Genomic DNA, 22065 nt, shown 5'->3' on the forward strand with positions numbered 1-22065 from the left:
TTGATGATGCAATAGCCAGGGAACAGGAAGCCTTGGAAAGATTGCTGAAAGGCAAGGACTAGGTGTGTCAGGGGCTCTATACTCTGGGGGACCCAATGTATCACCTCACAGAGCCCCTGGTAAATTTTGAAGTGGGCCCCCATTACCAAGATTTTGAGTTCCTAGTTGATATTGGTGCCGACCAATCAAGTATTAATGAAATCCCATCTGGAGTGATAATAGGGTCAAAAACTTGTGAGATTGTTGGAGCAGGAGGAAGGCCCTTCACGGTCCACGTGCTTGAAGGAGTGGAGATCCGAGGAAATTCCTGGTGTTGTCGGGTGGACTTGGTTTACCTCCCAGACTTGGAGAGTAATTTACTAGGGAGGGATTTACAAATCCAACTGGGAGTTGGCATTATCCCAGAAAAAGGGAGAATGGTGGTAAAGATGCTCAGGTTAACTGAGGTTGACCTAGGACAGATCAACGCAGAGGTATGGGCAGAAGAAGGGAAATGTGGATTCATTCATATGACCCCCATACAGGTGGAAATCTGAGAAGGACCTCCTATAAGGGTAAAACAGTATCCCCTATCATTAGAGAGTAGGAAAGGGTTAGTGCCTATTATCGAGTCCCTATTAAGGGCAGGCATCTTAGAAAATTGTATGTCCCCCCATAATACTCCAATCCTCATGGTCAAGAAGGATGAAAACAAGTATAGACTGGTGCAAGATCTGCGGGAAGTAAACAAAAGAACAGTCACCCGACATCCGACTGTGCAAAACCCATACACACTCCTAAGTAAAATCCCAAAGAAACACGTATGGTTCACAACAATGGACTTAAAAGATGCGTTTTTGACTTGTCCCCTGGCAGAGGAGGGTCGTAACTTGTTTGCGTTCAAATGGGAACACCCAGAGGGGAACAGAAAATTACAGCTAAGATGGACATGCCTGCCCCAGGGATTCTGTGAATCACCAAATCTCTTTGGACAAGCCTTAGAAAAAATGCTGGAACCATTTACCCCCGAGGATGATGTGCAGATCTTGCAGTATGTGGATGATGTCTTAATATCTGGAGAGGAACAGGAGTTGGTTTGGGCAACCAGCATAAATCTACTAAATCACTTGGCGACAATTGGCTTAAAAGTTTCTAAAAATAAATTACAGTTTGTAGAACCCCACATAACTTACCTTAGGCATATAATTGGAAACGGTTACAAAAAACTAAGTCCAGAAAGGATTTCTGGGATTGTGTCCATCACAGCTCCAAAGACAAAGAGAGATATCAGGAAAATATTAGGATTATTTGGCTACTGTAAATTATGGCTAGAAAATTATGCCCAGAGTGTTAAATTCCTGTATGAGGAGCTGGTATGTCCAGACCCGATAGAATGGACAAAAACGGACGAGATCCAGTTAGAAAATTTAAAGAAACAACTATCGTCAGCACCAGTCCTAGGATTGCCAGATTTAGATAAGGAGTTCCACCTGTTTGTAAATGCGGAGGAGGGGATTGCCTACAGAGTATTAACACAAGAATGGGCGGGCTCAAAGAAGCCCATAGCTTACCTCTCAAAACTTTTAGATCCTGTAGCTCGGGGATGGCCGACTTGTCTCCAGGTAATCGCCGCCACCACTCTACTGGTTGAGGAAGCCCAAAAACTAACATTCCAAGGAAGAATCAAAGTATATACTCCGCATGACGTGAAAAGCATATTGAGCTAAGGGGCACACAAATGGCTTTCTGATTCCCGGATCCTAAAATATGAAACTATATTGATGAATTTGGATAATCTTGAGTTAGCAACCACAAAATTGTTAAATCCAGCACAATTTTTGTCAGGGGAAACCCATGCCTGGCCTAGAGCACCATTGCCTGAATGCTTCAAGTCTGCAAACCAAAGTCAGGGAAGACCTAAGAGAGGTTCCTTTGGGTTGTGGGGAAGCTCTTTTTACTGATGGGTCCTCACGGGTAATAGACGGGAAACGAACATCTGGTTATGCAATTGCAGGAATACCTGAAGGTGGAGACATAAGAGTTTTAGAAGAAGGAAAGTTACCAACGAAGTGGTCAGCCCAACTATGCGAAGTTTATGCATTAAAAAGAGGATTGGAGCTACTTGAAAAAAGGTGTGGGACAATCTATACCGATTCCAAGTATGCTTTTGGAATTGTCCACACCTTTGGCAAAATCTGGGAAGAAAGAGGATACTTGAATTCGAAGGGAAAAGATCTAGCCCATCAGGAATTGATAAAGTCCACCCTAGATGCCCTGATGGCCCCAAGGGAGGTTGCAGTTGTCCATATCAGGGGCCACCAAAAGGGGAATGCGACTGAGGTGGTTGGGAATCGGATTGCTGATTTGGCAGCAAAAGAGGCGGCACAAGGCCCCAGAGAACCCGCACAACTCCTAAAACTTACCAGCACTATAGATGGAAAAGAGAATACGCCAGTAAATACACCCATATTTAGTGAAAAGGAGTTAAAGCTTATAAAAATTAAAACTGAAACAAGGACCTCAAGGGGAGTGGGTACTCCAAGACGGGAGGAAATTCCTAAGCAAAGCGTTGGCCCGCAGGGTATTGGATGAAATACACAAATTGACACAATGGGGGACACAGGGTCTATGTGACCACTTCTTGAGGGAGAACATCTGCATAGGGGTTTATGATATAGCAAAGGCCATGTTGGGGGTTAGGTGACATTTTTTTGTTCTGGCTTGCCCGTGGAATTTTTACCCATTAGTTGCGGGGACAACCTAACTGTGGGTACTTAGTGGGTGCTTGACAAAGGACAAAGAGTGGCCGGGCCCAGCGGGGGGAAGGGGGCAGGAAAAGAGGGTGGGGACAGTTTTTGGCTGGCTTTCTTCGGCTTCGGGGAAAGACATTCTTTTTTGTTTTGGGGCGTGGAGCTGCTGCGATAGAGAGAAGGGAATTTTTCCATCACCCAGACAGAGCTGCTGCTGCTTCTCCTTCTTCCCTCTTCGTTGGTGGTCTCACACCCCCTGTCCTGCCAGGACATGTGACACTGCCAAACACCGCCGTGGAGCTGCTGATACACCTCATCCACCAGCCCAAGATCTCTGCTCATCCCTGCTGTTCCAGCTGACTGTTCCTCAGAGCCCTGCAGGAGCACCAGGACTGCCCACCCAAGGGGGTTTGTGAAAACAAAGCCTCTCCTCCATCCTGTCTCAGCCAAAAAAGCCGCCACGGAGTCCCTGGTTCTGTTTTCTTGCTAATGCTGTAGTTATTGTTGTTTGTTTGCCTGGTTATAAATACTAATAAAGAACTGTTATTCCTATCCCCAGATCTCTGCCTGAAAGCCCCTTGATTCCAAAATTATAATAATTTGGAGGGAGGGGGGCCTACATTCTTTCATCCCAAAAGAAGCTCCTGCTCTCCCTAGCAGACACCTGTCTTCTAGAACCAAGACAGATTTTGGCGCCCACGCATGGGGCACTGAGAGAAAAAGGGCATAAAAGGAATAACAGTTCTTAAATAACCTAACTTTTTTGTGATGGATTTAGAAACCTTGCTAGGTAGAACCATGTTGTTTAGCTTACCCAGGTTCGGGGGGCATGTGGTCACAGCTATATCTCTCCCATTTGCTGTACCTTACGTAAATATGGGTCCTATAACTAAGGCTACTGTGGCTATTATCCAGCTTGTTTTGTGGGTTGATAAGGTGAGGAATTAATGGATGTTTAACGTCCTCTGGACGGCGGGCTCATGGATTCAGAGCTGTCACACACTAACTGGATGGTTTTCGGGTTACTTTAATAATGGTACCTACTGGGAGAAAAAGACAGCTGTGAGAAATGAACTTGTAAAAATTCGTAAAAATCTAAATAAATGTATATAACAATAATGATATAAAATATAAAGTACAGTATGACACACAAGCCCTTCCCAGATCTAGCCACGAATTCCCACTCAAAGGATAACGATCCTAGCCGGCGCCCATCAACAAAAGAATAGACAGGACGCGGCCCATCAAGCTGACAGGAAAAAAAACTCCTCAAACTGACAAGGACAGGCTCGGTGACCATCAACGGGGAAGAATAGGCAGGACACGAAACATCAAGCCAAAACGGAGAGGCACCGACGAGATATTCATCACCGGACCCGAACACCTCGCCTTGCGGGCTACCGTTGGGGGAAGCCATCAAGTAAACAAAAGGAAAAATCCAGCCGAAATATCCATCGGCTCCAACCCGGATCCAGCCATCCCATCCGGATGGTCTGAACCACAAGAGCCACTCAGAATTTCTTTACATATGAGGAGACTCGGTCCGGACGTCCATTCGACTCTATTCTCCAATGCCAGGAAATCAATTCATACGACAATCAAGGACTGTTGATGAATGGTGCCTGCCTGGAATTTGGCCTCAAGGCTAAAAATCCCTATAAAAACCCCGGACAGTTTACCCTCCTGCGTGGATTTGGGAACACCTATACCTTTGAGTATAGACCCCTGTCCACCCAGCGCTGCGCTGTTTGTTTTATTGTGGTTTTCCCTCATTGTTTATTTTTTTATAGAAATTGTTTTATAATAAATTGTTTTTATTTAACCCAAATCTGCCTTTGCATTTATAACAGATTGGTGCCGTGACTCGGATCGGAGAAACTGCGGGGAATCTCGCTGCCCGGGACGGGTACCCCCGCTGATTTTGGCGGCCTGGTGAGTGAAGAACCCCCGTAGTTCGTTCCGATATCCGAACCAAATTTAGGCGGAGGTAAAAACCACAATAAAAAGGATAAATCCGGATCGGAGAGCTCGGAAGGCACGGAGCCTTCGGGAGCCGCGGCTTACTTTGCTCGTAAAACGTCTAGTGCGCACAAGGGACACCCACGCAGGAAAATAGCTGTAAGTACTGCTGGTTGAGCGGGCGATCGGGCGAGTGTGTGAGACGTGATCTGATCACGAAGCGAGTGCGGACTTCAAGGTCGCGTTTCCATCCTCCCGCGAGGGAATTGGCCGGCCGCGAAGGAAGCGATACAGAGTGAAAGTTTTTTTTTTCCCTCGACACACACTCGTAAAACCTGAGACCAAAGGGTGTCTCGGGAACTGATCGCAAGGTACTTGGAGGGGAAGGGACGTCTTGTCGAGCTCGAGGCTGGTAAACCCTCTTAGTAACGGACCCAGGGAGAGGTCCAGGGAAGAATCAAAAGTTCCGATTACAAGAGACCTCAGCTCAGCTCGCTGAAAGGTGAGTATCGGCAAATTTTGATTCCTAAGTACACAACGCAGAAACTGATATCGACTCACGGAGAAGTCGAAGAAAGGTAAGAATATATTTGCGAAGTATAGGGCAGAAAAAGAGTAAGCTTCAAGGAAGAAGCACAGGAAAAGATTCCTCCGATCAGGGGGAGGAATCACCAGACATCCCACTGGAAAGTCCCTTGGGGTGAATGCTAAAACACTAGGAAGATTGTCCCCAGAGGAAGGGGAAATCAAAGGAGAAATTAATACATTATTGTATGGAGGTTTGGGGAGGACAGGAGTTGAGAAGTCACCTCACTTGGCCAGTGTTAGGCACATTTGAAAAATGGACGTGTAACAAGTTGTTCTCCTATGTGGAGAACAAAGTCCCCTCAGATCCTGAGGAGAGGGAATACGCTAAACTCTGGGTAAATGTCAGAGTAGGGCTATTCCCAATAAAGCAAAAAGAAAAACGTGAGTCGAAAACTGAGTCCTGGGAACCCCTCGATCACTTACCACCCCCGTATCGAGGACCAGCGGGACCTTCCTCTGCAGATCAAGTAATGCCCACAGCACCCTTGGGCCCCCGAGACCAACCCACTGAGATACGTGTGTCTCAAGCGGGAGAGTCGGGGCCAGCAGCAATGCTGGCAGCCCTTCCCCTTTCCCCGCCTGTAAACACCGTAACCACAGCAACCTCCTCGGAGGTTTTTTCTGCGCAAGGCTGGGGAACACCCTATCCGTCCCTGCCGGTCCGGCCGCCACAACCGGGACCCTCCCATACAACGGAGGGGGCTCCTCCCTTCAACCGGGTGACGGCAGAATTCCCACCATTAATAACAGGGAGGCAACACACAATCACCAATTCCCCTCCCGCAAGTAGAACCCGTTTAAAGAGCGAGAATGATAGATAATGAATGGGGAGAGAGTGAAGAGGGGCACCGGTTGCTCCCTCTTAGGGAAGTACCGACGGCCCCGGGAGTGATCAGTTTTGTGAATGTCCCCCTTAACTCTGGAGATGTAAGAGCATTTAAAAAAGAGATGGGGCGGTTGTTAGATGACCCTCTCGGAGTGGCTGAGAGGTTAGATGAATTTTTAGGGAGTAGCATTTATACCTTTGACGATCTTATAGCAATCCTGAGATCACTGTTTAATCCGGAGGAAAGGGAAATGATTAAACAAGCCGGGATCAGAGACTGGGACAAACGCAATCCACAGGGGATGCCAGGTAACCAGAAATGGCCTAGCGCAAGCCCGAGCTGGAATGCACAGACGGAGGAAGGCAGAAGGAACATGATGGATTTAAGGAGCATGATTATACAAGGTATAAGAGAAGCGGTCCCTAGGGGCCAGAACATTAGCAAAGTTTTCAAAGAGTGTCAAGGAAAGGAGGAACCACCCACTGAGTGGATCGAGAGGTTACGGCGAAGTTTACAGATTTATTCTAGGACTGACCCGAACTCTCCTATGGGGGAGGTTCTGTTAAAAACACAATTTGTTGCTAAATCTTGGGAAGATATTAGGAGGAAATTAGAAAAGATTGAGGGGTGGCAAGATAAAAGTCTTCAAGAGCTCCTAAGGGAAGCTCAAAAAGTGTACATGAGAAGAGAAGATGAGAAGCAGAAATCGCAAGCTAGAATTTTAGTAACAGCGGTAAAAGAAGTCCAGAAACAAGAACAGATGCAGGGTAAGTTTAAATCACTACCCGGAAAAGGTCGAGATTCTCACCGGGCAGCCCCGGCCCCACGGAGAGAGCCCCCGGAATGCTACTACTGTAAAAAGGTAGGACACGTTCAGCGGAATTGTAAACAAAGAATAAAAGATGAGAAAATTTTTCAAGAAGATTAAGAGTGTCAGGGGCTCTTTAATTTAGAGACCAGAACATCCAAGAAGCCCTTGATAAAATTAAAAGTGGGCCCCTAACGACAAGAAGTAAGTTTTCTTGTAGATACTGGGGCAGAGAAAAGTACCCTGCAGAAATTGCCATACGGATGTGTGGCTAGCAGAGAAAAAGTTTTTGTAATCAGTGCAAAGGGAGACCCCTTTGAAGTACCTATAATAAAAGATGTGGAAATAGAATCTGAAAATAAAATTTGCTTAGGGAATTTGCTATTAGTAGAAGAAGCAAATTACAATTTACTGGGAAGGGACATGATTGTTGCTTTAAGAATTAATATCTTGATTAAAAATTCTGAATTAGTAGTGAAAATATTTAAGTTGACTCCTAAAAATGAAGAGAAAATAAACCCTGAAGTATAGCATTCAAAGAGAGAAGGGAGTTGAAACAAATAATTGATGGCCTCCTAAACGGGGATACTTTAGAGCCTTGCATGTCTCAACACAACACCCCCATCCTGGCTGTAAAAAGACGGATGATAGCGTCCGATTAGTCCAGGACCTACGAGCGGTAAACGCTAGGACCCGGACTAGATTCCCGGTGGTGGCCAACCCCTATACTTTACTAAATAGACTCACACCAGAAGATGTGTGGTATAGTGTGATTAATTTAAAAGATGCTTTTTAGACTTGCCCTCTGGATGAAAGGAGTAGAGATTATTTTGCATTTCAGTGGGAGGACCCAGATACAAACCGTAAGCAACAGCTAAGGTGAACGGTCCTCCCCCAGGAGTTTGTAAAGTCTCCGAACCTTGTCGGACAAGCTTTAGAACAAATGTTAACCCAATTTGCTCTTGAAGACAGGACAAAGCTTTCACAGTATGTAGATGACTTGCTAATAGCTGGACCAACTGAAGAGAGTGTGAAGAAAAGCACGATTGCCTTGTTAAACTTTCTAAGAAAGAAAAGTTTGAAAGTATCAAAATCCAAGCTGCAATTCACAGAGCCTGAAATAAAAAATAAAATACCTCAGACATTAGATATCTCAAAGAAAAAAATTAGACCCGAAGAGGGTAGCAGGCATCCTTGCATTGCCTGCACCAAAAACAAAAAGGCAAATTAGACAAATTCTAGGGCTCTTAAGATATTGCAGGCAGTGAATTGAGGGTTTCAGTGAAAAAGTGAAGTTTTTGTATGAAAGATTAAACACTGACAAGCTGAAGTAGACTGAACAGAATGAGTCTAATTTCCAGAAATTAAAAACTGTTCTTATGACTGCCCCAGTACTAACTCTACCAGATACGAATAAAGAATTCCAGTTGTTCGTGAATGTGAGTAAACAAACAACACAGGGAGTCCTGACTCAGGAATGGGCAGACAAAGGGAAGCCTATAGGCTTCAAAGATCTTAGATCCAATCAGTCGGGGTTAGCCTACGTGTTTACCAGCAATTGTAACAGTAGCTCTGTTAATAAGAGAAGCAAAGAAAATAACTTTTCCTCCCCTAGTAGTTTACACTCCCCACGATGTGAAAAACATATTGCAGCAAAAAGCAGAGAAGTGGCTGACTGATTCCAGGCTTCTAAAATATGAAGCCATCTTAATCAGCTCACCCGGTTTAGAATTGAAAACCACTGCACAAAAAATCCTGCTCAGTTTCTATTCAGAAAAATTAGTACATGATTGTTCTAAAATCGTAGAACTGCAGACCAGATAAGTTACATCAACGCAAACTGTGATTGTTTTCCATTTATACATTTTAAATGTGCTTGTTGTAAACAAATTTGAGTAACCCACTGTTGAGGAGAGTACAAACCTAAGAGACTGTGTACCAATTGTCTGACTAAAGAACAGGAGGAGACTAGCCGTTTCTTAATACTTGTCACCCGAGCAGGGTTTTTAGAACTTGACTCTCCTGAGTGGTACCTGCTTTTTCAAAAGGGGATTAGAGGTAAACTAGACTCCAAAGCAAAAACTTTAAAAATTGAGTGCCAAAAGACAGTCAAGGTACCGAGCAAGACAGACACAATTAAGTCGTCTCGGTGGGCTGCTTTCAAGAGAAGGTACGCCATTAGAACTACAAGGGCCCCTGAAGAATATCCTTGCTGCCGAGAAGATGGTAATCCCCGCCGTATATTTCTATACGGGCGAAGGGCAAGGCAGAAGGATACACCGGTGGGGAATCCTGACTGTCCTGAGTCTAGCCGTGTGCTTAGCCGAGAGAATGATTCCCGAAGTACCTCCGGGGGAGCGTCTCCTGGGGAAGTGTGAGCAGTGTCAGACTGCCACAGATACCAGACGAATAGTTAACTACTGTCCTCCGGAACGTTGTTTGTCTAACAGCACTCAGTATAATCTTTGTGAATTAAAGGGGAAGGTCCAGTGTTACCACTCAGGGGCAAGGCTTAAGAACGGGCAGTCTAAAACTCCTATGAAAAGAAAGACTGAAAATTCCCATTTCAGGTATAAGAGAGAAGTGGAAATGATTTCCCCAATTCCAATCTGCAGTCAATGTAACAAAACGGTCTAGATAGGGGGGAAAAGACAATCCACCTTTTTGACATATTATGCGGTTAACCCTTTATGTTACAATAAAGCGAATTTGAAAATGTGTACCATGGGAGGGAAAGTATATTGGGAAAGTAGAAATTTAAAACATGAAAAAAAGGCTTTTTTTAATAATGAACCGATAATCCTTGATTTGTTAAAAAGTAGTGATGACCGGGTATGTTTACAATTCAACCAAGTATTCTGCTTCTCCAGGGATGAGGAAGGGGTGGACCCTGAAAACAAAATATAAAACAACTAACCCTAGAGTTAAAGAGGCAAGAAGCAGAAGCTCAGAAAAAGAAACTAGAACAGGAGAGGCTTAACTCTCTTAGTGAACATTATGAGCAATTAGAGAAACAATACAGCAATTGGGGGTTGCCAAACCCCAACCAGAATCTTTTCATAGATCTAATGCAAGAAATAGCCACAGAATTAGGTCTATCTAACTGTTAGATCTGTGGCGGTTTAAAATCAGCTGAAAGATAGCCTTGGAAGGGAGAGGAACTAACCCCAGAGTAACTTCTAAAAATGAGAAGGCTCTAAAATATCAAAAACAAAACAAAGACCAGAGAGAAAAGAATTCACTGATTTAGTAGGCTATACCCCGTGTGTAAGCACACTCACGGTGAATTCAGAAAGCAAAACAAAAACCTGGCAACCTGAACCACCCGCGGGCTATTGGAGTCGCTCCCGGGGGAATAACTGTGAATAGATGGAAATAATTGAACTTTACTGGTACAAAAACTCTGGGGCCAATCCCTTCCATGAGCTAATAGGATTGAAAGAATATTGAGATGATCCGGCAAAGTTGAACAAGGGTTGGGAAGCTCCTAATAGTATATATTGGATATGTGGAAAAAGGCATACAGCGAGCTACCCAGAAAATAGAAAGGATCCTGCACACTTGGAATAATTCGGTCCTTTTTCTTTACTCTACCTAAAACAGAGAGTAAATCATTGAGCCCCTCTCTTTGAGACATTAAACAAACAAAGGAGAGAATTAAAACGGAAACTACCAATAGCGGGAGGCAACCAGAAGTAGAACGAGGAAGAATGACCTGCCAAAAGGATCATTCAATATTACGGGCCGCTACTTAGGCAAATGATGGCAGCTGGGGTTACAGAACCCCCATTTATCTCCTCAACAGACTTATCAAGTTGCAAGCGGTGGTAGAGATAGTTTCCAACCACACTTCAGAAGCCCTAGAACTCCTAGCCAAACAACATTCACAAATGAGAGCTTTTGTGTACCAAAACAGACTAGCTCTCGATTATTTGCTAGCCGAGGAGGGAGGAGTGTGTGGCAGATACAACGAATCCGAGTGTTGTATGGAAATAGACGATTACAGAGAAACAATAAAAGGATTGGCTGCTGAAATTAAAAAGGTAGCTCATGTGCCAGTCCAAAAATGGAATTCAATCCTACAAGCCTCCTGGTGAGACCAGATATTCGGGCAAGGGGCTTGGTGGAAGAAGCTAGTATTTTTCATCACTTGTTCAGTTGCCGGAATCATTTTCCTTCCCTGCTTAATTCCTTGCTTCATCAGACTAATTCACTCTGTTGTGCAAGGAATGCAGATTGCCACACTTCCAATTGATCCTGAGAAAGCGCAAGAGAGACCTACTCCTCTCTCTAAACTAATGAAATTAGAGGAGGAAAAAGAAAACGAAAATGTGATTAAAGCCTTAAAGAATTTTTGAAAATAAATATAACCTGGCACAAGCATATAGTGAGAATTCGTTAACAGACTGGGAAGAAGATGAATGTGAGTAAAAAAATTATAGTCCTCCCCTGCAGAATTAGATGAAATAACACGAATTTTTAATGTAATGAATTATTAGGCGGGGGACTGTGAGAAATGAACTTGTAAAAATTCGTAAAAATCTAAATAAATGTATATAACAATAATGATATAAAATATAAAGTACAGTATGACACACAAGCCCTTCCCAGATCTAGCCACGAATTCCCACTCAAAGGATAACGATCCTAGCCGGCGCCCATCAACAAAAGAATAGACAGGACGCGGCCCATCAAGCTGACAGGAAAAAAAACTCCTCAAACTGACAAGGACAGGCTCGGTGACCATCAACGGGGAAGAATAGGCAGGACACGAAACATCAAGCCAAAACGGAGAGGCACCGACGAGATATTCATCACCGGACCCGAACACCTCGCCTTGCGGGCTACCGTTGGGGGAAGCCATCAAGTAAACAAAAGGAAAAATCCAGCCGAAATATCCATCGGCTCCAACCCGGATCCAGCCATCCCATCCGGATGGTCTGAACCACAAGAGCCACTCAGAATTTCTTTACATATGAGGAGACTCGGTCCGGACGTCCATTCGACTCTATTCTCCAATGCCAGGAAATCAATTCATACGACAATCAAGGACTGTTGATGAATGGTGCCTGCCTGGAATTTGGCCTCAAGGCTAAAAATCCCTATAAAAACCCCGGACAGTTTACCCTCCTGCGTGGATTTGGGAACACCTATACCTTTGAGTATAGACCCCTGTCCACCCAGCGCTGCGCTGTTTGTTTTATTGTGGTTTTCCCTCATTGTTTATTTTTTTATAGAAATTGTTTTATAATAAATTGTTTTTATTTAACCCAAATCTGCCTTTGCATTTATAACACAGCTGAGGAAATTTTCTCCCAACCTTTCACCCAGTTCCTTGGGCCTACCCCGCCAGTTTTCGAAGGGTTAAAATCTTCTCTGAATGCTAATGACATCTTACAGTGGCTGGTGTTGCTGATAGGCCTGTTCTACTTAGCATTCAGAGACAAAGGGAAATTGACTGGGATAAGCATCCTGACACCTACCCCAAAGACTGGGGACGCTGCCACAGAACCTGACACAGTCCCAGAGACTAGTGATGCTGCCCCAAAACCTGGCACAGCCCCAGAGACAGGGGGTGCTTCTCCAGACCCTGCCCCTGCCCCACAGCCCACCTCAGAAATGAACCACCCAGAGTGGGTGGGGGTTCTGGTGAAGGAGATGCATGAGATGGGCCAGATGCTAAAGGAGTGCATTTCCTCAGCTGCTGGGAAACCCTCCCCCTGCCTCAAAGAGGAAGAGTCTGATGGTGCAGCAGTGGAACCCACAGACGTTACAACCGTCCAGGTTCCAGCTGAACCACAAGGGCAGTCACAGCCAGCAGCAGTTGCCCCTGTGGAAACAAGGAAGTCTAAGATGAAATCACAGCACCTTGTTGATAAGGATAAGAAAGGAGGGCCCTCACAACCCACAGGGGAGCCAGAAGTTGAAATCATTACTGAGTCTTTGACATATGACAGCCTCCGTAAGTTACAAAAAGACATTGTGAGGCGGGGGCTTGAGCCTTATACAACCTGGTTACTTTGGGTCTGGGACCTTATGGGTACAGGCGTGCAGCTGGATGGTGGTGAGGCAAGGAATGTGGGACCCTTGACCCAGGACTCAGGTGTGAATCAGGTATTCATCAGGGAGCCAGGGCCCCTTTCCCTCTGGGAGCGGCTTTTGATGAGTGTAAGAGAGAGGTTTGTCCACAGAGAGAGAATGGAAGAGCACTTTCATAGAAGGGGCTGGAAAACCATTGAGGAAGGGATCCAAGAGCTGAGAGAAGTGGCGATATTAGAGGTCCTTTTTGGGAGGGGTGGACAGCATGATAATGACCCCAACAAAGTCAGGTGCACTGGGCAGATGTTGTTGGAGTCTGGCAAATCTAGGGCCACGTGAATACACCACATTAATTGCAATGATTAATGCCAATAACAACCGGGAGACGGTGGGTTCTGTCGCCACCAGGCTTAGAAATTACGACAGTATGGTCCATGGCCCTCAGCAGGCTAAGATTTCCGCTGTGATTAAGGAGCTCAAAGAGGAGATGAGGGAAATGAGGGAAGAGATGAGGAAGAGCAGTTCCCATATGGCACCAGTGCGGGTCACAAGCCCAAAACTCCAAGCCCAGCGTCCCCCAGCTAGAGAGGGAGGGTACACCTCACGAACTGAGCTGTGGTTCTTTCTACGTGACCATGGGGAAGACATGGGAAAGTGGGATGGGAAACCCACTTCTGCCCTGGCAGCACGAGTGCGTCAACTCAGGCAGGGAACCAGTAACCAGAAAGGTTCCACTAAAGTGAAGGTAGCCTCAACCTCCTGTGACCAAACTGCCAGACATTACAGAAAAGAGGATGATCCCCTTGAAAGAACCTCTAGCATGTATGCCCAGGGAGGAGAGGATGACCAGTGCTAGAGGGGCCCTGCCTCTGGCCAGGAAGAGGCACGGGAAAACCGGGTCTTTTGGACGGTGTGGATCAGATGGCCTGGCACATCAGAGCCACAAAAATACGAAGCTTTAGTTGATACTGGTGCACAGTGTACCCTAATGCCATCCGGACATGTAGGGGCAGAACCTGTTTCCATTGCTGGGGTGACAGGGGGATCGCAGCAATTGACTCTGTTGGAAGCCGAGGTGAGCCTGACTGGGAAGGAGTGGCAGAAACATCCCATTATGACTGGCCCAGAGGCCCTGTGTATTCTGGGCATGGACTTCCTTCGGAATGGCTATTACAAAGACCCAAAGGGACTCAGGTGGGCTTTTGGAATAGCTGCTGTGGAGGCAGAGGACATTAAGCAATTGAACACCTTGCCTGGACTATCAGAGAACCCATCTGCAGTAGGACTCCTGAAAGTGGAAGAACAGCGAGTACCAATTGCCACCTCAACAGTGCACCGCCGGCAGTATAGGACAAATTGAGATGCTGTGATCCCCATCCACAAGATGATCTGAGAACTAGAGAGCCAAGGGGTGGTCAGCAAAACCCACTCACCCTTCAACAGCCCCATCTGGCCTGTGCACAAGTCTGGCGGAAAATGGAGATGGACTGTGGACTATCGTGCATTGAATGAAGTGACTCCACCTCTGAGTGCTGCAGTGCCAGACATGCTGGAGCTCTAGTATGAGCTGGAGTCCAAGGCAGCGAAGTGCCACTACTGACATTGCCAATGCATTTTTCTCCATTCCCCTGGCAGCAGAATGCAGGCCTCAGTTTGCCTTCACCTGGAGGGGAGTGCAGTACACCTGGAACCGACTGCCCCAGGAGTGGAAGTACAGCCCCACCATCTGCCATGGACTGATCCAGGCTGCCCTGGAAATAGGTGAGGCTCCAGAACATCAGCAGTACATTGATGACATCATTGTGTGGGGGAACACAGCAGTGGAAGTATTTGAGAAAGGAAAAAAAGATCATCCAGATTCTGCTAGAAGCCGGCTTTGCCATCAAGAACAAAGTCAAAGGACCTGCTGGAGAGATCCAGTTCCTGGGAGTAAAGTAGCAAGACGGACAGCATCAGATTCCCACTGAGGTCATCAATAAGATCACTGCAATGTCTCCACCCACCAGCAAGAAGGAAACACAAGCTTTCCTAGGTGCCATAGGTTTTTGGAGGATGCACAGTCCTGAGTACAGCCAGATCGTGAGCCTTCTCTACCTGGTCACCTGCAAAAAAGAACACTTTCCAGTGGGGCCCTGAACAGCAGCAAGCCTTTGCTCAGATCAAACAGGAGATTGCTCATGCGGTAGCCCTTGGCCCAGTCAGGACAGGACCAGATGTGAAGAATGTGCTCTACTCTGCAGCTGGGAACAATGGCTTGTCCTGGAGCCTTTGGCAGAAAGTGCCTGGGGGGGACTCGAGGCTGACCACTGGGATTCTGGAGCCGAAGCTACAGAGGGTCCGAAGCCAACTACACTCCCACAGAGAAGGAAATCTTAGCTGCCTATGAGGGAGTTCAAGCTGCCTCAGAGATGATTGGCACAGAAGCACAACTCCTCCTGGCACCCCGACTACCAGTGCTGGGGTGGATGTTTAAAGGAAAGGTTCCTGCTACCCACCACGCCATTGACGCTACATGGAGCAAGTGGATCGCCCTCATCACGCAGCATGCCCGTATTGGAAACCCAAATCGCCCTGAGATTTTGGAGATAATTACAAAGTGGCCAGAAGGTGAAAACTTTGGTCTCATTGATGAAGAGGAGCAGGTACAAGTAACACGAGCTGAAGAAGCTGCACCGTACAACCAACTGCCAGCAGAAGAAACACGCTACTCTCTGTTCACTGATGGTTCCTGTCGCATCATAGGGATGAACCGGCAGTGGAAAGCAGCCGTATGGAGCCCCACACGACAGGTCGCAGAGGCCACTGAAGGAGAAGGTGGATCAAGCCAACTTGCTGAACTCAAAGCTGTTCAACTGGCCCTGGACATTGCTGAAAGAGAGAAGTGGCTAAAGCTCTACCTCTACACGGATTCATGGATGGTGGCCAATGCTCTGTGGGGATGGCTGGAAAGGTGGAAAAGGGCCAATTGGCAGCGTAGGCGAAAACCAATATGGGCTGCTGATGAGTGGAAAGACATCGCCACCAGGGTAGAGAAACTGTCTGTGAGGGTCCGTCATGTAGATGCCCATGTCCCCAAGAGTAGGGCTAATGAAGAGCACCGAAACAATGAGCAGGTGGATCAGGCTGCAAAGATAGAGGTGTCAAAGACAGACTTAGATTGGTAACACAAGGGAGAGTTGTTCCTAGCTGGATGGGCCCATGACGCCTCAGGCCATCAGGGTAGAGATGCCATCTATAAGTGGGCACGAGACCGAGGGGTGGATCTAACCATGGACAGTATTTCTCAGGTCATCCATGACTGTGAGACGTGTGCCATGATCAAGCAGGCCAAGCTGCTGAAGCCACTATGGTATGGTGGGCGGTGGTCCAGATACAAGTATGGGGAAGCCTGGCAGATGGACTACATCACACTGCCCCAAACCCGCCAAGGCAAGCGCTACGTGCTCACGATGGTAGAAGCCACCACTGGGTGGTTGGAAACCTACCTTGTGCCTCATGCTACAGCCCGTAACACCATCCTGGGACTTGAAAAGCAGGTCCTTTGGAGGCATGGTACCCCTGAGAGAATTGAATCAGACAGTGGGATTCATTTCAAGAACAGCCTTATAAACAGCTGGGCTAGGGATCATGGCATTGAGTGGGTGTACCATATCCCCTACCATGCACCAGCAGCTGGGAAAGTGGAGAGGACTGTTAAAAACCACCTTAAAAGCACTGGGTGGAGGATCTTTTAAAAACTGGGAGCAACATCTAGCAAAGGCCACCTGGTTAGTCAACACCAGAGGTTCCACCAACCGAGCAGGTCCTGCCCGGTCTGAGTCTTTGCATGTATTAGATAAAGTCCCAGTGGTACATGTCAGAGGTCTGCTACGGAAGACAGTTTGGGTCAATTCTACCTTGAGCAGAGACAAACCCATTTGTGGGGCTGCCTTTGCTCAAGGACCAGGTTGCACATGGTGGATAATGCAGAGAGATGGAACATGATGTGTACCTCAGGGAGACCTGATCGTTGGGTAAAAGGTTACTGCAGTTGTCTATACATTAAACCACGCAGACATGAAATAGAAGGAAATGTGTAAGTTGAAGGTATGAGCAGGTGAAAGATGGTGCTTTGAGTGAGTAAAATGAGAGAGTGGGGAATCCTGCAGCTCTGCAGCGTGGGGCCTGGATTCAGTAGTTTGGTGTGGGACATGACAGGGGCATGATGGATATATTGCTTGCATATTTTTTGGGTGGAACGGAGGGGAAGCTTTTATGCATGTATATATGTGCAGAGTTGGAATGTTAGTTTTGGCAGTAAGTTGACGATATGGGGATAAGGAGTGGAATGTCCTGGGGTGAGTGTGATGTTAAATTGTATCCCCATTTGTCCACCTAGCCCAGAAATAGGTTTTGTATCCTTAAAACTTCATCTAAGAGTAAAAGTGAGTGGAGAAGAAGCACCGAGTCTGTTATCAGAGACTGTGCTTGCTCCCCCCGCATCCCAGGATGGGGTTTTGACTACAGCACAGACAGACAACAAGGGACAGATCGCCTTGGCTTTCCAACTAGCCAAAGCAGAGACATCTTCCTGGACTGTTTTCTTTCCCTTTTCCTTGAAACGGATCGAACCTGTTCTGGACTGGGGACTCGGGGGAGCACCGGGAACTTGCACCCGTGGACTACTGGGAGCCCAGCCTGGGCAGCGGCATTTTCCAGCGCCAGAGGGATTGATAACAGAGCAAACACCCACAGGAAAGAGACTCTCTGAATTTTGTCATCTCTTCAGAGCGGCGAGAGGTTTTGTAATTTGATACTGTTCATTGTTGTGCTGGGTAGTGCTGTGCCTGTGAAATAAACAGGCTTTTTCCACTTCTCTCAGAGAAATCTCTTCCCGAACCGGTTGGGGGGTGGGAGAAAGGGGCCACATGGGTTTGCTTCCCAGGGTGGGGGCCCATTGGAGGTTTTCTCCCAAATTTGCCCTAAACCAGGACAAATACTTTTATTGGTGCTCAGCATGTGGCATGAGAGAGTGGAAAACCAGAAGAATGCCACCAACCTGGTCACCAGTGACACAGAGTTGAAGCAGGTAGCATATATTTTCAAGTGCACAAACGGTACACTCCAAATCAAAGGCAAGATCAACTCCATCACCCTCGATGACTGCAAGAAGCTGGCTTTGGTGTTTGATGACGTGGTGGGCATTGTAGAGATCATCAACAGGGATGTTAAAGTTCAGGTCATGGGTAAAGTGCCAACAATTTCCATCAACAAGACAGATGCGTGCCACGTTTACCTGAGCAAGAGCTCCCTCGACAGCGAGATCGTCAGTGCCAAGTCCTTGGAGATGAACGTCCTCATCCCCACCGAGGCGGGGGACTTTACTGAATTTCCTGTCCCAGAACAGTTCAAGGCAGTGTGGAATGGTCAGAAGTTGGTTACCACTGTGACAGAAATTGCTGCCTAAGCCAAAAAGCTCCAAGGCTCATACCCTCCCCTGGCCCTGCTGTGGGACAAATCTGCTTTCAGATGATTCTCTTAGATTTCTTGTACCTTTCTGCTCTCAAACTGCTTCTCTTCTACCCAAGAGACACAGCTGCCTGCCATCACTGAGATTCCTCTGCCTAGGGCTTGGGGTAGGTGGCGGGTCAGTGATTGTCCACCTCTCTCAGCAAGGAGGTGTATTTTTCACTCCCTTTGTCCCACCTAACCGCACCAATCGATCAGAGTCTCAGTGAACTTCACAGCCAGTCCTGGCAGTTGGCTTTCAGAGTGTTGTTTTTGCATTGCCTTTAAGCAAAATTTCATGTGAGAGGAATGTTGTCCCCTTTTTAACGAGTACTGGTGTCTGTCGGAGCCCACAGTACCCAGCTGCTGGGGCAGGTGTCTTGGGAAGGTCCTGGCAGCTGCTCGGTCCAGCTCTCTGGAGCAGTTGGTGGCATCACAGCACATGGGAACGGTTTTGTCGGACCAAAGTCTGAGGACCTGCGCCAATTCCACCCTGATTTCTCTTCCATCATTCCCAGTAGCTCAGTGCATTCCTGATTGTGTCATGACAGGAGGCTTTCATTGCACAGTGCCACAGGAAGGCTGCAGCAGTGTCACCGCGGCCACCCAGCAGCCTGGCTGGTAGCTTGGAGCTGAGCACCTCTCATTCCATCAGCTCTCTGCCTCCACAAGGGAACCTTTTCCCCAGGGCTTCCTTCTTGGAGCAGCTGAACTCAGGTTCAGTCTTCCAGGAAGGCTCTTCTGAACCTGTCCCCTTCCCCAGAGGAAGGGCCTCCTCCATTCCAGGGCAGCAGTGCAGAGTTGTAAATACCTGACTTGGATCAAGTGGGTTCATCACTCTCTTCCTCATCTGCAATCAGCCCCCACTGAATCCTCCCCTTTTTTTCCCCTGTTGCTTGGCTCTTTATTTTGGTGGAAGCTCATAGTCTCTGTTCCAGGGCCCTGGAACAGAGTGATGGATCACACAGTACTGTACTGACCCATAAAGGGAGCTGCACGTGCTTTGACCTTCATTTTCCCAAGGCCTTGGGTGGTAGAAGCATATCTTAAATGCATTTCTTCTGTAAAGTGTCAAAGATGGATTTGGATTGGGAACGTAAGGGAGAGTTGTTCCTAGCCCGATGGGCTCATGATGCCTCAGGTCATCAGGGTAGAGATGCCACCTATAAGTGGGCACGAGGCCGAGGGGTGGATCTACCCATGAACAGCATTTCTCAGGTTATTCATGACTGTGAGACGTGTTGCACCCGTGGACTACCGGGAGCCCAGCCTGGGCAGTGTCATTTTCCAGGGCCAGAGGGACTGATAACAGAGCGAACACCCATAGGAAAGAGACCCTCTGAAGTTTGTCATCTCTTCAGAGCGGCGAGAGGTTTTGTAATTTGATACTGTTCATTGTTGTGCTGGGTAGTGCTGTGCCTGTGAAATAAACAGGCTTTTTCCACTTCTCTCAGAGAAATCTCTTCCCAAACCGGTTGCGGGGTGGGAGAAAGAGGCCCCATTGGAGGTTTTCTCCCAAATTTGCCCTAAACCAGGACAAGTAGTTACCTGTGGCATCCAGGAAACAGCAAATGGAACAGGAAAATCCACAAGGCAATCTGGTGGTTCTGTAGGATACTGAGGGAGGGAAAGAAAATACTGTTTGGGATATTATTTTTCTTAGCAATTTAAAGTCAGACATACTCAGCTTCCAAATTTGATAACAAAATATGAGCATTTAAAGGATTTTGAGAATTTGGCTCTGAGAGGAAACAGTTTGCAAAACATTTTCAGGAATACTTATGAATGTTAATTATCATTTAAAGAAGAAAGCTACATGCAAATGTTCTATATATCATGACTCAAGCCTCCCGAGAGTGGCCCGGCTGGCTCAGTGAGGAGGTTTCTCCTCACTCCGGTTTCGAGCCAGCATATGTTTGTGGGGTTCACTGATTTTCTTCAGGAATTCGAGTCTATAAAGCAAGAAAAGAAATCAGGGGGGGACTCTCTCCCTGGTTTACATTCCACAGTTTATTTCTGTGAAGGGGAATCCAAAGGGCGAAAGACAAAAGATTTGGGGTTGGGGGGGGTCTCTTTTAACAGGGATTCTCGGAGGGAGGGAACATCAGAGAGAGAACCAATTATTTTTCTCAGTAAGTACATCTTACAAACTTTCTACAAATCAAGGTTACCCACACCAAGGTAAGAAATAACAGACACCAACTTCTTCAAATGCCCACAAAGGTGTAGGAGTATCTTCCACAGAGGGGCAGAGGGGGAGAGAGGGGGGGGTGGCTTGTTTCCTGGCAACTCAGGGGGGAAAGGAATGGAAGGTAAGCACACCTTCCCAGCTTCCATAGCTCAGAGGCCTTGCCATAGCTCAGAGGTAAAACTTGCGTGTTGGAAAGAAAGTTCTCTCTGTTACCACCCCTGCACTTTCCCAGGCTACCGAAACTTCAAGCAGCTGGAAACGCCAGCAGGGTCTTATCTTTACTCTATCTGGGGCCTCTCACAGTGGAGCTGAGGAGAAAAACTTCAGTAACCATGGTAACCTGACTTCAGGTAAACAACAGGAGAATGAGAAGCGGGGGGGGGGGGGGGGGGGGGGGGGGGGGGGGGGGGGGGGCAGGGGGGAATCACAACTAAAAGAGGGGAAAAGATATATTTTAAGCTATCACCTGCTAACAAAAACTAACTTAACAACATTCTAACAACTTTACCACAATAATATCAGTATTTAGTAAAGGCAGCAGACTCACAGTTTTCCATGTTCAGTGGTCACAAAGGCACATTAAAGAAACCTTAAGACAAAGCATGAAATATTTTTACAAATTTCTCCTCAATTACCCATACTGGATAGCAAAGTTTAAAAATCAAACAGTCAATTAATCAGTAACTAATTTTTATTTAAGCTAAACTATTTGTTCTGATTGGCAATGTTTTGTTTTTTAAAACTGAAAGTAATCTAGACTACTTAACTATTTAGAAAGAGACGAGTGAACATAGAACCAAAATTAAAACAAACTCTTAAGCCAAATTAAGAGAGAACAATGTGAAAAATTTTTAAAAGGCTGTATTTAAAAAAAAAAAAAAACAGCCATAAAATGTTTGATAACACCTTAGCTTATTACAGTTACAATCAAATGTGTGTGTCAGAAATCATCCTATCATTCTTTAGGACAATTTAAACAATTATTGAATACAATATTTATATTGGCTTTCTGAGCATGCAGCTAACTTTATCTAGAGAAAGCATTTTCATACCCTTTGCCAGATCATTCAGATAATTACCAAAGTGTCTTAATTATTACACAACAGGCAAACCCTTGCAGTGGCCTATTTGAAGCCTTGGGGTCTGAAATGCTCCTACACTGATCTTAATCAAAGAAAGAGCATAACAAAAATAAACACACTTTAATAAAAGTATGTTATCGAAAGAAATGCCTTCCCAAAAAATACTTCAGCCAAGTCTTCTCAAATGTAGTGTCTGTGCGTACAAAGGCAAATCAAATCCCCACGCCATCAAAACAATGTTTCACACACAAATTTTGTCTGGCAAGTTTAAATGCCAGACATGGTTTCAAAAGGACAGGTAATTGATCCTTCATCATCGAAAACACTTGAAAACAAAATGAAAAAAAAGAAGCAA

General features: G+C 46.3%; 1 protein-coding gene across 37 annotated transcripts in view; it reads right to left on the minus strand.

The window, feature by feature from the left end:
• Positions 1-22065, minus strand: part of LOC148184968 (E3 ubiquitin-protein ligase FANCL-like) — a 40529-nt gene that overhangs the window by 8714 nt on the left and 9750 nt on the right. For 10 of the 37 annotated variants that reach the window (XR_015771815.1, XR_015771814.1, XR_015771811.1 and 7 more), the window contains exons 7-11: positions 21176-21217; positions 19986-20054; positions 18226-19856; positions 16436-16508; positions 1551-1739 (exon numbers count right to left, since the gene is read on the minus strand). Coding sequence is in view for 8 of the 37 variants with exons in the window: in XM_088051128.1 (XP_087907254.1) it covers positions 16436-16508; positions 18226-18322; positions 19986-20054; positions 21176-21185 (249 nt within the window). In the remaining 29 variants the exon portion in view is untranslated. Of the gene's footprint in view, positions 1-1550; positions 1753-16435; positions 16509-18009; positions 19857-19878; positions 20055-21175; positions 21218-21240; positions 22036-22065 lie in introns of those variants that run through there. The other 27 variants (XM_088051128.1, XM_088051127.1, XM_088051126.1 and 24 more) reach the window with 18 other exon arrangements.

Source organism: Pseudopodoces humilis, chromosome 2 (assembly GCF_049639895.1).
Source record: "Pseudopodoces humilis isolate 2021_Gansu_Grassland_sample_001 chromosome 2, ASM4963989v1, whole genome shotgun sequence".
Lineage (NCBI taxonomy): Eukaryota > Metazoa > Chordata > Aves > Passeriformes > Paridae > Pseudopodoces > Pseudopodoces humilis.